This window comes from Ostrinia furnacalis, unplaced genomic scaffold, assembly GCF_004193835.3.
Source record: "Ostrinia furnacalis isolate ACB-3 unplaced genomic scaffold, ASM419383v2 OfSCF7487, whole genome shotgun sequence".
NCBI lineage: Eukaryota > Metazoa > Arthropoda > Insecta > Lepidoptera > Crambidae > Ostrinia > Ostrinia furnacalis.
The window spans coordinates 220,992-237,379 of NW_021137726.1; the positions used below are offsets into that span (position 1 = coordinate 220,992).

Below are 16,388 nucleotides of genomic sequence, written 5' to 3' on the forward strand. Positions count from 1 at the left end.
ACTTTGATGCTGTTTTAATATTTTACTTATTTCAAGAATAGAATTTATTTCTTTGACACAAAGGTGTAACTTCAGAGGAATTTCGCACGCTGTCGATCATAGCGCCAGTGAGTGTAGGTACTGTGTACGTAATATGTGCACTTTTCCACGTCCTTGCAACCGCGAGCGTCATCAAAGAGACGCCTTGGTCGCCCCCCAAGGTTGTCTCATCTCATTAATTTCAAAAAGGAATTTCTTTCTATTCCGCGCTCCCACCCCTAGGCATTTACAACGAAGATTCCTGCTATCGTTTAGAAAACGCAATCTTTTAACGATATTCTTTTGCATTATTAATTACGCGCCATTCTAAATTGCCTTATGAATTTCTTTGTAATTTTTCCATCGGCCGTGCTGTTTAATGATGAGAAAAAGCCCATTTCGTGCCAATTACGCAGTGCGTTTATTACGCTTTTTTGTTTATGTTCGTGTACATTTGCATAAAAACCAAACGCGTGTCACTTTTTCTGGCTGGCATAAATGGAAATGGGTCTTGCAAACAATGTTTTCGAACACAGTTTTGCGAACGTATTTCAAAATTGAATTTTCGCCGACCGTTCGCGTTGCCTGGCTGATTTGAATGAACAGTATTTATGCGCATCTATTGTGCGCGAACATAGCCGAACGTGTTCCTGTAGACGAGGATGGTACAGAAGCACCGCTTGTACGAGGTCTGTGTTCGAGTAAAGCCCGGTTTCCACCAAAGTGGACCAAATATTTCGTTATTTCCACATGACCTGGACACTGGACTTTGCTGTGGACTTTACAGCACTACTACCTCTCGTTCTCACAGCTGCAACTCATGTGTAGTCAGGACACCTTACTCATGTAGCCAGGATCTACAGCTTGACCCCAATAGAACCCAACAGTGAATCCAAGATCGTAGCAGAGGAAAGTAAAGCTATCATTAGACTTACAACGAAATTAGGAATCAAAAGAACATAGAGGGAGTTCTAAGATAAGATTAAAATCCTCCAGTGCAAAGAGGAGACCACAAGCTAGACCAACGACCTTATTTAAGTAGCATGAAGACACTGAATGCAGGCTGCTAGCCTGCTACCAACCGGGCGATGTGAAAATCATTGGGAAAACCTATGTTCTCTGTTCCGCAGTGGACGTCCTGTGACTGAGATGATGATGAAAGAGGATGACCGATGACAAACGCCGTATGTCAGAGAAAAAAAATACTGAAATCGTGGACTTACTGCACCTATTTAGATCACGTTACATTTTTACCGAATGAATCGCTAACGAATTTAGCATTCGGCAAATCCACCACTCGTTTCGGTTTTCCCTTTTGTCTTGTTATTTGGATTAACGACGTTATTAAACGTTCAGTGTGAATTGGTTAACGTTTAATGGCCATTTTAACGAGCCGATTTCTAAATTTATTTGAAACGGGTTTAAATAAAAGGAGTAATTACTTTGAAACTCGATTTTGTATAGCTTTAAAAACAATTTAAAATATTTTTAGGTCTTGTTAATCAAATCTAATATATTTGAAAATGCTCAATTAATACTTTGATAACTTTAATTACAGTAAGTTATGACCCCTAATTGGCAAAATCCAAATTATGTTAAATATTTGCTAAATATTATTTCTGTTTTGCAAACGTTATCATTTGCCATCTAACTGAAATGGACCTGATGGAATTTTGATAATATTAATGTAGGTAGGTACTTATCTATCTACTATGATGTACATAAACTTAATAATCCACTATTTATTAAAACCATTGGGACTGCAGTGGCTCCCAAATAAGTTTATGTTAATGACTATTGAAATTTTTGATGAGCTCCGCTCCCAATCGTTGGTTAAATGCGCGTACAGATAAAAGCTTCATAAAGCGTAATTTGCTACAAATGGTGCACATTAACAGATGATACACACGGGCAATACGAATGGAGAGCATAATTACAGTATGAGCAATAACAAGATGAGGAAGCTGCCAAGAAGTTTGTGAGTTTTGTGACATACTCCTAGGTTGTAAGTAGGGCAGATTAATCAGGAGAAGAGGCATAAAATCCGCCTTATTAAGAAACTAATTTTATGTTCAGTTGAGTCGTCTCTGTTTGTAGGTATGTGTCGAATAATCTAGATAAAATCATAAACCTCCTTCTGGCGCAGCCTGTAAAAGACACACAGACGAATTGAGGAGGTTCTCCTTTATTGAAGTCGACTAAAACATATCGTTCGTGACAACACAGGAGTGCGGCCATAAGTTGGAGTTACCCAAAATACGGCTACCTAAATAAACTCCGACAAACGTTACTTCGACATTACGTTACTCCGACACTTCACACTACTGAATATCGACATGACTTCTACTTCGACATTATGTACACTACTCAGACAAAGGTGAATATCCTTTGTCTGTCTGAGTAGTGTAGTGTCGATAGCCACAAATACATTTCATTTAGGAACAGAATAAAATACTTTAGAATGTATTCCAACACATAGTACATATGGAATGGACGATAGCACATCAAGCTAAACACAGTGGGGTCTTATCTGGTTATAATACAGGCTGTTTTGCCATAAATGTTTCCTAAGATGTTTGCCAATTTGTCCGTCCGTATGTTCGCTGCGATTTAAAGCTCGCCGGGTGGCGTTAACAGAACAACCCTTGTAACATGTAAATATCGGCCATTACACGAGACCGTCGCGGTCCTTGTCAAGAGATCGGCCCAATACAGTGTAGTTTCCCCTTTAACGTAATATTCCATGTATCATGAACAGGGTAAGGACACCCTGTATTGACACACTTTTTATGAGATGTTTTTAAACGTGACTCTTTTATATTGCTTGCTGTATATCGTACAGTCAGCGTCAAATAGTTCGTGACTCCCAAAGTAGCCAAAAAGTTCGCAACACGTCTTTCTTACAATTTGAATAAGGTTTGTGTTGTCAACTTTTGTAGGTAACTACTATTGTACTGTACATAATCTTTCTTTTATCATAATAAATAGGTCAGTGAACATCCTTTGGTATTGACGTACTTTTTACGAGTTGAAGAAAATCCACTCTTAGACTTTGTTGACCATGTGGACCAATAAATTCAAAATAACTCGGTTTTCAGTTTCAGGGTTAGAATCAAATTGTTCTTATAAATATGGTGTGCGTAAATACATTTTTGAACGTATTTCCTGCAAGGATAATTTTTGATGTTGACTCTACCTAACCTACCTATCTGTAATTTTTGAATAAAACATTATTATAGAAATACTTAGATTGTGAAGAAGAAGCGTATTTGGCGCAAACAACTAAAATATTATAGCAAAAAGAGTTGCTAAAATGGTTATCGAATCGAGTACCAAATAAGTACAAGAGAAAATTGCTACCTGAAAGAACGCTAACCCAATTTAGGCTGGCATCATCGGAGGTGGTTAAGTACATTTCTATCCGCCCTTATCTGTTCTCAATAACAGTAATAAGGCTCCAATAAACCCTACGCACCAGCCACGTGCCTCACATCAAAGTTAAGGCTCCTTCGAATTGGTGCTTTAGGTTTTTTAAGGCAAACGAACGTCACTGCCGAAGGGCCGTAAAATAAAAGTGCTCATCAAGGGCAATTTATTAGAAGGGCAGTTTTATGGGTCTATTTCTCACCAATATCACGGTCCATTGCACTCCATTGCGTATGGGTTAGAGTTAACGGATACAGCGGTCGGTTCGGGGAAGATTTTAGTTTATTCAGGAATAGTTAGTTAGGAAAAGGTATTGCTTGGAGATGTACATTATGTAATGAAGTTATCTTCTTTTAAATATTTAAGTTACTCGTAGGTAAGTAAAGGAGTTCATAATTTGCCATAAGAAGACGAAACAAGGCCGTTGTCACTTTCATAAATGAACTTCCAATTCAGGATTTTGATGAAATTGACGCACATAAATCTTTGATTGGAATGTAAATAACGTTTAGATTCAGTATCAGTTTCAGTCATTGTTTATCAAATCTAATGAACGAAAATACCAAATTCTATCGATGCTCTACCTCCGAATACAATATGCGACGCATTTTCAGATCAGTTTTAGGCCAGCATTCTCTGTCGGTCACGTACGTTCACAAATTGCCGTACAAGCTGTAAAGGTTTGTTCCAACGTTCCAACGACTAATTTCAGGTTTTGCGCTTTTTCATTAACACGTTGTTATGTATTGTGTGTCTCACACTACAGTAAAGTTTTTCGTGGTAGTAAGGATCCAGTAACCTAATGCAGGATGCATTAGGTTACTGGATCCTTCAAAACTGGATTGCCGTGGGAACGAGCCTTAACTCGGAAAATCTACGCACACGCGAACCGAAAATTCAGTTTCGGAATCGGAATTTGTTCCATAGTTAAAAATATAATCGGATCTAGCGCCGACACGGGTTTTCAATTTAACATCACCCGCAGGGGATCGGGGTTCGGGGTTCGGGGTTCGGGGATTATCATAGTCATAGGAGCCGCCATTTTTCGATAGTTTTTTAATCTAGAATCGAGACTTCTTTGGAAAATCTTTTCTGTGTTCTCCTGGGATAATCCTGATTGTCAACTTATTCGTTTTTCAATAGCTTACATCAAGTGGGTGAAGATTCAGATGGATTATTGAATCATCTGTAGATAGCTACCAATTTTCAGTGTTTAATTTAGTTCTAGATTGAAAAGTAGTTGTAACTGATGATTGATAAAAATTAAGCCTGAGTTGCACCATCTTACGTTAACTTTGACAAACGTCAAAAATCTATCAAACTCCATACAAAAAGCGGTACCAGTTATTGTTATTGTTATGGTTAAAATAAGGTGGTGCAACTCAGCCTAAGATTTTTAGATAGATAGAATACGAAATATATTCTTCAGAATACCAGTTTTAAAGAGGAAACAAAGTTATCCGTTACTAAACCTTTTTACCTTATTTGATCCCAAGTACCATTCTTATAGATATTAAAATAACATGAAATCTGTATCGCCGTAGAACACACAGTTGTCAAAACATTATCTCAAACTATCGTTTCGTAGCAGAATCAAGTTAAAATGATAGTAGATACCCCAAATTGAATACGTTACGTTATTATAACATCGCGTCAGTAACTTGGGACTTCAAGTAAGACATCTAAGTAAATATTAACAATTAATTTGCTACAGAAACTTCGACTCTCACAATTATGAGGAGTCTAACTATATTAATCACATTTCCATCTCTTGCATACACATGGATGTGGAATAGGTCTACTCGTATAATGTATGCATAACTTTACTCGGTTAGCTAACTTTCATGACTATGGAATATTTAGACTGGGACGTATCACAAGATTTATTTATAAATCCAAAAACAGGTATGATACTTTTATAAATTCTTTTAAAATCATAAATAAGATACAACTGATATTAATTTACAAATTAAGATAAACAAATAAACTTTTTTAGATTTTAGAAATATTTGCAGACTAAAATACATAGGGGAGAATTCGGTGTATTGTACCGCCGGGTAAATTGTACCAATAAATAAAAGTACAGGTAAAAGTCCATCTGAACTATTGTTTGGTTGCAAGTTGGTCACCACGACTGAAAATATGCTAGGTGATGTGATAACTGAAACTTCTCAGTTAGTAAGTGGGGCTGATCTAATGCAGTTAAGGTCCAATGCTAAAGACAAAATTGATAGAGGTCAAGAAGTAGCTAAGCGCAGGTTTGATAAGAACAGGAAAATCGCAAGGTCATATAATATAGGTGATCTCATCAGAATAGAAAGAACGGTAATAGATAAGGATCATTTAGGTAAATCTAAAAAGCTTATACCGAAGTTTCAGGGACCCTATCGAATTGTAAAAATCCTTCCGAACGATCGATTTTTAGTCGAAGACACGCCATTAACTAGAAAGGGAAATAAAAGATATGAAAATATAGTCGCAATTGATAAGATTCATCCCTGGCTTAATTTTAATGATTGTTCCACTGAGGCTAGTGAAAGTGACAATGAACGTAATGATAGTGATGAAGGGAATAATTAATGAGTCTATTATAAATTGTTTAGGTACACTTTGATTGGATTTTATTTTGTAGTTGATGGATAAGTCAACGATGTTCAGAAATAACGGTCAGTGCAAAATAATGATTAAACTTAGTCTTGCACAGATGATCGTAGACTGTTGTTGTAGAATTTATGATGATGACTTGATATTGATATTGATTGTGATTGCGATTAGATACACGATTGTAACTGTCATGGTCAGTGCAGAAAGCGAATGGAATTGTAACATTAACAATTTCGCACAGATGATCATAAGTTACATATTTTGGTACTTTCTTAATAGTTATGCAATATAATTTAATTAACTTTGATTTATGTAGATGGATTTTAAGTTACTAGAAGTTAAATTTTAATATTGTAAGCACAAGTTACAAGCAATCAGTGCAGATAGATAATGGTATCAAGTGATTGACATCGCACAGATGATCGCAGATCGTGATAGATTGTGCAGCACACCAGCAAGCACAAGTCACGAGCAATCAGTGCAGATAGCGAATGGTGTTCAGTAATTTGGTACCGCACAGATGATTGTAGATTGTGACAGATTGTGCAAGGTAATAAAATAAAAGTAGGCATTTTAATTTTATTTATGAATTAGTAATTGTTGTATATTAATTAGTAATTAATATTTATTAATTATTGTTGAGTCATTATTTAAATTATTTGTTGTTACTCGTAGGTAGGCATTATAATTAGATAAGTGAGAGGTCTCACTTAATAAAGGATGGCCGAGTTGTAAGATTACTACACTTATTTTGTGCAATAATATAATTTTTGTATTAAAATACGCAATGACAGTGACGAGTATCTGATACTGTTATTTTGGAACTAGTATATTACTTGTGACTTTATTCCTTTGCCTGTGAAATATGACATTTAAAAAGATATCACAGATACTCGTCACTTGCCATCGAGCTGCTGAGCGGAACGGACATTTTCTGTAATATTCGTGCGAAGACGGAAATAAATCCAAGAAAATCACACCAGTCGCAGTTTCATTTCTGAGTTTGAGATACAATCTTTCAGTACTTATTATTATTCTGTGGTACAACTCCCTTTCAGAATAAAAACTTGTTTTAAAAAAAAGTTTTTTTTAATTATAATTTTATTATACACTTTTTAGTTATATGGTTGTATCTCAACTCAATCTCAGAGCCTTGGTACAATTACTATACAATTTAGCACCAAAGTGGCTCGAAAAGGCAAATCCAACAAACCCAAACTCGATAAGTTTCCACCGTTTCGTTTAGGAATTCCTATGGCCACCTCCTGACTCCATCATCTGGACCCTGGACATCATCTAGTACTTAAGTGCTCGAAAAGACAAATCCAACGAACCCAAATTCGATGCGATTCCGCCGTTACATTTAGGAGTTTCTATGGCCACCTCAATGGTACCATAACATTGCATTGTCATCGTACTTACATGAGTATACCAAATTTCAGCTCAATCAGTCTGTCTTAAATTCAGTTGTAAATAAACAAAAAAAATTGCATTTTTTATATCGTTGCGTTAGTGATCTTGTTTTTAGTTGTTACTTGTTACTGTTGTTTTGGGTTCTAGAAGTTCTGGAAGCCCGAACGTACTTGTCAGAATGCGTTTTTTCAGCGCGCCTGCTGTATCTTTTTGGTAAATAGTAGGTACTGGATTAACGATTAACGGACTTATGATCATTTAACGGAAGTTAACGAGTCCGTTAACATATTTTAAAGTTAACTTAAAAGTTAATCCGTTAATAGAAATGTTAACTTCGTTAATTAACGATTAACGGATTAACGAGTTAATGCCCAGCTATGTAAATGAAGACGTGGTTAGTCATGTGGTTAGTCTATTGAAAATATTAACAAAGACAATATCTGCCAATCCGCGGAGCTAAGGACAATGACATAAACCACACGGTGAAATCATTAGTCCCAAAATAAATGTGAAAGGAGATGAGCGTCGATTTTTGGACACTGGATGAAGTTATGACTGTGGTAGACTACCTAAAACACATCTAGACAACGAATTATGACTAACTTGATTTAAACAAATTTTAGTTTCCCTCTTTTTGAGTAAAGTGATTCTTTAGAATTAAAGTAAAACAAATGAATGCTTAAAAAACCAAAACTTGAAAAGTTTGTTCCAATAACAGACGAGAAAAGCTCTTTTTTGTTCCAAATAGATACAAACTTGTTATGCGTTCAATCAAACGCAACCTGTAGCTGGCTAGCATTTGTATTCTAGTTTAAAACAAATTTTAGTTATTACGTAGTTATTACCACGTCTTTTTTTACGCGTGAACGTAGTAACTGTAGTTATATTATACTTATCTTAATACCGAGCGGTCATCGTCATTTGTGGCTAAAAGTGAAATTATGGCTAAGGCTCCATGAGACGACACATTTGAGGTGACCACGCGTTGAGTTTATTTGAGGAAAGATTTAATTGATAATGGAGCAAAATGGTGCTTAGGCCACTTATTAGTAAACTTAGTAGTATCAGTAGTATTCACATTGTAATTTCTATTAATCTTTGTATGAAATGTTTTGATAAGGTATAATAAATTATGATGATGGGAAAGTGACTAAAAGTGCATTTAATTTATTTAAAATTTTCGCAAAGAGGGTACAGGTGTTAACTTAATATCATATGGGCATGGCAGTAGTAGTGAATCTTCTACTACCCGTTCGCGCTAAGTTTGCCGGTCCGTGGAATGCGTGTCCCCTCTTCCAACCGCGATTAAACACAATTAGTTAGTGATTAAACGCAATTAATGTGTCTTGTTTTACGCAAATACACAATTTTTATCTAAAGTATAAATAAAAAATAATTTAAATATAGTTTGTTAAAGTTATAGACGCTTCCCTTCGAGTGACGTCATATCGCCAGCGGCAAACTGAAAGCGAACGGATAGTAGTGAAGTGTAATAGTTTAGGAGTATCCAGACCAGAAAATAAAGCTTTCAGCTGTTTCATAGCTCCGTTCACTATCTACTTTAATTTTTATGAGTTCAGAAGACAATGCAGCATATGTTCCAATTCCAATTAGTTACTTCCTGGTTACCACTACTTAGCAAGTAAAATAAGAAGTATTTAGCGACATTCAGAGATGGTGAAATTCGATAAATTGTTAGTAAATTGCTACTGTGACTTTAGTCAACGAATAGCCTACTTGACACTTTACTCGGAGATGATGAGTCGAACGAGGGAGGTCCTAATTTAAACACTTTTTCAAAAGCTCACTAAACTTGAATCCAAAAAGTAGGCAAGTCTACTTTCCCACCGTCGTGTGGTGGCCCCACAACACAAAACGTAAATGTTTTGCAATCGGCGAGTGAAAGTGCGATGCAGCCTCCGCCTCCGCCGCGAGTCAGTGCGTGCGCGCTCCGACACACGGCAACATGGTGAGTTGGCTTTCTTTTGTTTTTTGAATTTTCAAAAATAGAACTAGGAAGTAAACTGCCAGTATCAGCGTCAAATAGTTTGTGACACCCAAAGTGACCAAAAAGTTGATACAACCTTATCCCAATAGTAAGAGAGACGTGTTGCGAACTTTTTGGCTACTTTCATCATCATCATTTCAGCCATAGGACGTCCACTGCTGAACATACATAGGCCTCCCCTAATGCTTTCCACGTTGATCGATTGGTAGCGGCCTGCATCCAGCGCTTCCCTGCTACCTTTACGATGTCGTCGGTCCACCTTGTAAGTGGACTTGGCTACTTTGGGTGTCGCGAACTATTTGACGCTGCTGTACTCTCTTTTTGATTATGGTCCTTATTACTTAGGGTCATGATCATACAAAAAAACTATAATATTGGTGATTGATTTTATTTTTTATTTTTTGGTAGAGTCATATCAAGTTTTAATGATATGTAATATAAATAAACACAACATTAGTTACTCTAAAGATCTATCTTTATGTCATAGTTTTTTCGCTAGCCATCATACAAATCCAACCCCTTAAACTTTCGCGTTTATTATTTCCTCTATGAATCACTTTATTTTAGGTATTCCAAATTAATTTAACAAAAAATATTTTTGTATGCATAGAACAAATTCATTTCACCACACTTTTTATTTGTGGACTGGACAGTCTAAAATGTAATGTTTTACTATGTTTCGTGAACGTAATAATATTCAAACGTTAGCATTCAGCGAAAAGTGAAAAAGCTCGCGTCTAAACTTTTGAAAATTCGTTTGCAAAATAAATTAATGTTAAAAGTTTTAATTTTATTTTTGGTGCTCAAAACTACATTTACTCAACAGCTTTAAAAAATCATGCTTATAAAACTTATTTACATTTTAGAACCAAAACTTACATCATAAGCTCCGTACCATATAGCCGTATTCGGTATATTGCGGAAACGCTATATTCATTATTTTACAGTTACAGTAGAGCGTGAATAAGTCTTGATTACATTTAACATACACTCTAACTTCTCTCCTGTTTTTAAATCTAGTAGATTTTTTTATGCAGAACAAGACAGGTATTTAACCGCAATCGCACCTGATTGTAAATGGAGATGCTGTCTAGGTACATATCTGCCCTGTAAGTGCTTATTCACTCTCGCCTTGAAAAGGGTCGGATTATTATTATAGTCTTCGGATTATATTAAAAAAACCACCTAACAAATATTCTGTCCTATTTCCAGGGTGCAAACCAAAGCGAGCCCGCGGTGCCAGCAGGCAAGGTGGACCTGGTCTCCAGGATCAAGGCGCGGGTGACTTCGGCCGACCCAAAGAAGGCAAGGGAGCTGGGAGGAGTGTTCCTTTTCAACATCATTAAGGGAACCTCAGTTTATAGCTGGAGCAAGTACTCTCTACTCTATTTGAAGATATTTGATAGCATTTTTAGATGAGACAGTAAAAAAACAAAATCAGTTTGGGAATTTGTTTCCAGTTGAGCTTAAATAACCCTGTTTCAATAAATAAATTTTTGGCCAGTTACACACAACCCCAGCTAGCCCCAAAGTAAGCAACTTATATGCTTGTGTTATGGTTGCTAGCTTAACAAATATAAAATAATGTTTGTCCCTAAATAAATTTCAATATTGTGATAGAGCTATAGTTCCAAAATACTGAACTGTCCTATTTTTGCTATGTTGGAAACCATATAGTTGAACGATGGTAGCGCCCCCCTGACATTGAGTTTGGTGGGACAGTTCAGCTTGGGTCATCTATACATGAGACGCTTAATATGACAGCTTATAAAGTCTGACACCAGCTGTCCTGACAAGCTGAATTTGGTTGCCACAACCCAAATGATGTAAAATGTTTACTTATGTAACTGCTTATAACAATACCAAATTACGTAACTATTAGGATTTTAGCATTTAGGTATTACACGATTATGAGCAGTCACCGCAAGCAAAAGGTCGTGGGTTCAAGTACCACCTGAGGCAGTAGATTGCTTTGAAGTTTAAAATAAATACGACATAGGTACTTAACAATTAAACAAGTTAGAAACACCAAAGTGCGACACCGCAATTATTGTATCTCGTGCAGGCTGGAATCAAAAGAAAAGAGAGGGACAAAATTTAATTCATGGGCAATAGACGAAAAATAATAACTGTCTTTACAATAAAAGTGAAATATGCGAGTAGGTAAGGGACAAAATTAAAACAATGATTTAGGCAGACTAGTTCTAAGAAGAAATAAAGTGTAATTTCCATTCTCTTGAAGTTTTACAACGAATCAAGTACCTTTTTCCTCAGGTATCTAATAGAAAAGTGATTGATCGTTGAAAGATTGATCTCTACATAGATAAGTTGACCTCTGAATGCTATAATAAATAATTTGAGTCAGTCATGAGCACCTATCAAAACTTTCTACCCATCCAAGCGCCGAATAGAGCATATTTGTTGTTGTAGCGTTGAGGTAAACAAACTTTTGCCCTTTCACTAAAACGGTTTTGATTGTGGTGTGATGTTTGCTTTCGAATTGATTACGTTTGCTCCAAGTTTTTGTCTATTGGCTCGAAAGTTTACTTGCAACCCAGTCTGACCCCTGCGTTACTAAGCGAATGTAGAATTTTAAACTGTATATCATGAGACGTTAGAAAACTAAGCAGATATTTAACTAGAAGTTCAGTTAAAGTACAAAATTAAATGTTAACAAGTATCAGCTGTCAGCGATACATGCTCTCCTTAAAATAAATGTACGTACCTACCTAATTCATAATAAGTAATATACCTAATTACCTAATAGTTATAATTGTCTTTCTAATAAATTACTAAGTAACTATACAATGCAAGTTTCATATTTATACACTCAAGTCTCTGCATGCTTACAGACCGTATCCAATTTGGGAAAAAATCTAATTTACTTTATCTTGCAAGCCAATCTGATTAAAAACTTCTAAGTAGTACTTATACAAGTCGGTATTACAGTACTTATTATTATTCTGTGTGTGGTATTACTAGATAAGGTGTTCAGATTAAAAAATAATAAAACACAGCGCAGGCGTGCACTGGCTAAAACGGCTTCAAATGTCCTTCTAAGTGCGCTACACAACTTTTTATGGGTCACCACAAAATATCAATTTAAGTGTTGGTTTGTCAACCTTCACGTGGCTCGTGGCATATCTGCTTCTCTCAATGAGAACTCAGACCTTAATACCAATCACAACCTTTTAACCAATGCTAGTACGACAACCTGTCTATTGATACTAAAACTTTGTAACTGAATCTAATTGAACATCATCCATTTCCAGCTCTGGACCTGAACAAAGTCACGGTATTCGAAGGCGAGCCAGAGGACGATCCTGATACCACCTTCACGCTCACGGAACACAACTTCAAGCAGCTAGTACAGGGGAAAGAAGACGCCAGGGTCATCATGCAGGCCGGCCGCTGCTCCGTGACAGGGGACATCATGAGGGCGATGAAGCTTGAGCCGTATATCAAGTTGGAATAAGGGTTATTATGGCATACAGAATATAGGGGTCTACTCTGTAAAGCGATCTCGATTAATGAGCTACATCGATACATTCGTTATTCTTAAAACCTACTACTTCAAAGGTAAAGACGCAAGTAGAGCCGAAATCGGTTTCCAGAATAGACCTCTTATTTCTTAATTATGACATGAGTGGTATGAAACACCAAGTAAAGAGGTAAAGAACTTTAAAATGAATACGAATAAGGTTTAAATCTAGATATTAATATACCTCGAGTTAAAGTTACCATTGTGTTAGGTCGCAAGCGACGAATCAAATAATTGCTTTAAGTGTTTTTTACTTTTGTTAATTTATTGTTACCCTTTAAGATAAATATTAAGCTTTTTTTAGATGAAAACCATTAACAAATTGAATCTGTAAAGATTTTACTACTACAACGTCTAGTTCAGAAAGATATCAAGAAACTACCTATAAAACTAGTAAGCTTTTAATATAAATAAGAAAGATTGTACTGGTAGGTATTGTGCGAACATACTCGTATTTACCTAATGGCTATAACATAAGTAAGTGTAAAATTCTGAACAGTGAAAGGTGTGTGAGCATGGCGTAACTCTTATTTAATTAGAAAGCACTTACAACGGTCTACCTAGCTAGACAATAAAAGAAAACTAATTAATTAACTATGTGTCTATTTTGATTAATTTTGGTAAATTTTGACCAATACTTTAAACTTTATCCCAAAAGTTGAGAAAACACCTTTTTTCAGTAATTTATTGCATTATTGAAAATGACTTAGTACTTACTAAAAATTTTCATTGAATCAATTTGCAAAGAACATACAACTTGATCTGATTGAAGTTACTGTAAAGTTAGTAATGTCCAGAACATTTTCATTTGTCACATGTTTTTTATTAAAACGACTTATGCCCGTTTTCACCATCAATCCCCAATTTTTAGGTGACCTCTATGAAAACAAAATGCTTGTTATGTGTTACCATAGGGGTCACTTAAAAATTAGGGATTGATGGTGAAAACGGGCATTAGATACTTATTTCGTTTTATTGTTTTGCTTTAAATAAATGTATTTTACTTAGGAAGAAGTTTGCGTTTTATTGAATTACCTATGACATAAAAATTACGTACTAATCACAATATTATGCTATTTCTGTAACATCTATTAATATTTGGAACGCTCTATCTAACGAATCCAACTCTCAATACTCTATTTTCATGGAATCGAGCCTGATATCATGCAATTTCAATATTTAGTCCAATGACTCCCACACAGGCTTATTCCAGGATTTGAATCTAGTTTTGAACGTCGTTTCAGGTTACGAGCTCAATATTCTATATTCAGCCATCTATTGCTTCCCAAACAACGCACAGCCTACTGCGCGCACACTATTTGAACTTCAACCTACTAAACCTAAAGTTCAAACGTTAAAAGTACTGCGTTTTGTGGCAGATCGATTGTACTTAGTACATATTAAACGTACTAAGTTCCAAAGAAAATTTGTGACATTGTGAAACCAAAGTCCACACTGCTGTGCCTTCATTGCAACAAAAACTGAAGGCAGCTGCAGGTACAGTAGTAGTGTACGTACAGTTCAAGCATTGATTTAATCCAACTAGATTAAATATAAATGCAAGTCCTCATTTTTTATTATCACTAACATTACACAAAGGTAAAATCGTAAATAATATTTATGTGCCAAGAACATGTACTCATTTACATAAAAAATAAATTATCTTTTCAACGCAGTAAATAATTGTGCATTTCCTTTGTATCAAGCTTGGCGCTGATGTGACTACGGCTGAGTTGCACCACCTAAATTTAACCGTAACTATAACTATAACGATAACCTGGGCTTTTGTAGGTACGGAGTTTGACAGATTTTTGACGTTGGTTAAAGTTAAAGTAAGATGGTGCAACCCAGTCTAAGCGTTCCTTGGATATTTAACACGATGCGCACCATCTATAGAACCAGCATATCAAGCAGTAGTAACATAACCGTAAGAATACCAGACAACGTCTATAAAAAAAAACCTGTTTTTTTGTCTAAGTCCAATAAAAGAGTTGTGGAAAGCTACAGGGGAGGTCTTTGTACAGCAGTTGACGTATTTTGGTTGAAATATAAGAACACTTAATTAAGTTGGTTTTACGTGAACATCGAGTTCGCGGTCTCCGACCTAGTTACTTAGCCGAACTTTTAACCATCATCACCTATCATAGGTATTAGGGAGATTGCCATCAAAACCTGTCAAATGCCCATCAGGTGAGATGCAAGCCAAAAACTTCCTCGTTGAGGATTAAAAAAATCAGACAAAAAACTTAAACCGCCAATCCCAATCATAACTGTTACCTGTCTCTACGACATTGATGATTCACAAAAACTAAATCTAATAACTAATGCAAATCTTCATTAAGACATGTCCACTAGACTGGTTTGCGAACGGTACCCGGGGTCGTCGGTCTCAGGTCAACTACCTTGGACCCTGACATTAACAGAAATAGCGCAAGGACAGCCAAGATGGCCGACGGGGTTGTTTAGATGCGCATAGCGCCCATACCAGTTGCGAGGATACCTGAGTGTCCTGGGTACAAACGGCGACGAAAGTGTTAATAACATTTCTAAAAGTATTTTCAGAAAATTAATAAGGTAACTTACTTTTAATGAAGAAAGCTGGCTATTCATCATCATCATCATCATCTCAGCCATAGGACGTCCACTGTTGAACATAGGCCTTCCCCAATGCTTTCCATATTGCCCGGTTGATAGCGGCCTGCATCCAGCGCCTTCCTGCTACCTTTATGATGTCGTCTGTCCACCTTGTGGGCTATTCAAGAAAGAGGTATATTTATCGTGCTTCTAGCAGAATACCTCAACCAAAGTAAAATATCCCAACTAATATTATAAATGCGAAAGTAACTCTGTCTGTCTGTCTGTCTGTCTGTCTGTCTGTCTGTTACGCTTTCCCGCTTAAACCTCGCAACCGATTTTGATGAAATTTGGCATAGAGATAGTTTGAGTCCCGGGAAAGAACATAGGATAGTTTTTATCCCGGTTTTTGAAACAGGGACGCGCGCGATAAAGTTTTTCTGTGACAGACAAAAATCCACGCGGGCGAAGCCGCGGGCGGAAAGCTAGTTTTTTAATAAATGGAATACGATTGCCTAGCAAGGTAAATGCACCCACAGATTAAACTACCTTGAATATAGTCTCAATAGTCCAGTAGAATTAGCTTTTAAATCGGAAATAATTCCTACAAAAGATTTTATTGTTTTAATGGCTTCATTGGTTGCCCATTAAGACTCTCCTAAGTTTTCGACTTCGACGGAGTTGTGCTTAAGTGGTGGGGGCCCCCGAAAGCGGCGTTTTTTCGGTTTTCCGGTTATACCGCGTAAAGGACTTACCCTATCGAAAAGTGGTCTTCATGACGGTTAAAGGGCACTTAATCCTGCA

The 16,388-nt window shown here is 36.3% G+C and overlaps 1 protein-coding gene across 1 annotated transcript; it reads left to right on the top strand.

Moving 5' to 3' along the window:
- Nucleotides 1-9,328: 9,328 nt before the first annotated feature.
- On the top strand, nucleotides 9,329-12,997 carry LOC114364901 (fatty acid-binding protein). The gene is made up of 3 exons (XM_028321261.1): nucleotides 9,329-9,430; nucleotides 10,682-10,838; nucleotides 12,742-12,997. The coding sequence occupies exons 1-3, from the start codon at nucleotides 9,428-9,430 to the stop codon at nucleotides 12,942-12,944; spliced, it is 363 nt and encodes a 120-aa protein (XP_028177062.1). The 5' UTR covers nucleotides 9,329-9,427; the 3' UTR covers nucleotides 12,945-12,997.
- Nucleotides 12,998-16,388: the final 3,391 nt, after the last annotated feature.

Excerpts from the sequence above, each read along its gene's own strand:
- LOC114364901 (XM_028321261.1), top strand. Across the intron at positions 10,839-12,741 it reads AACCTCAGTTTATAGCTGGA|CTCTGGACCTGAACAAAGTC; the intron begins GCAAGTACTCTC and ends ATCCATTTCCAG.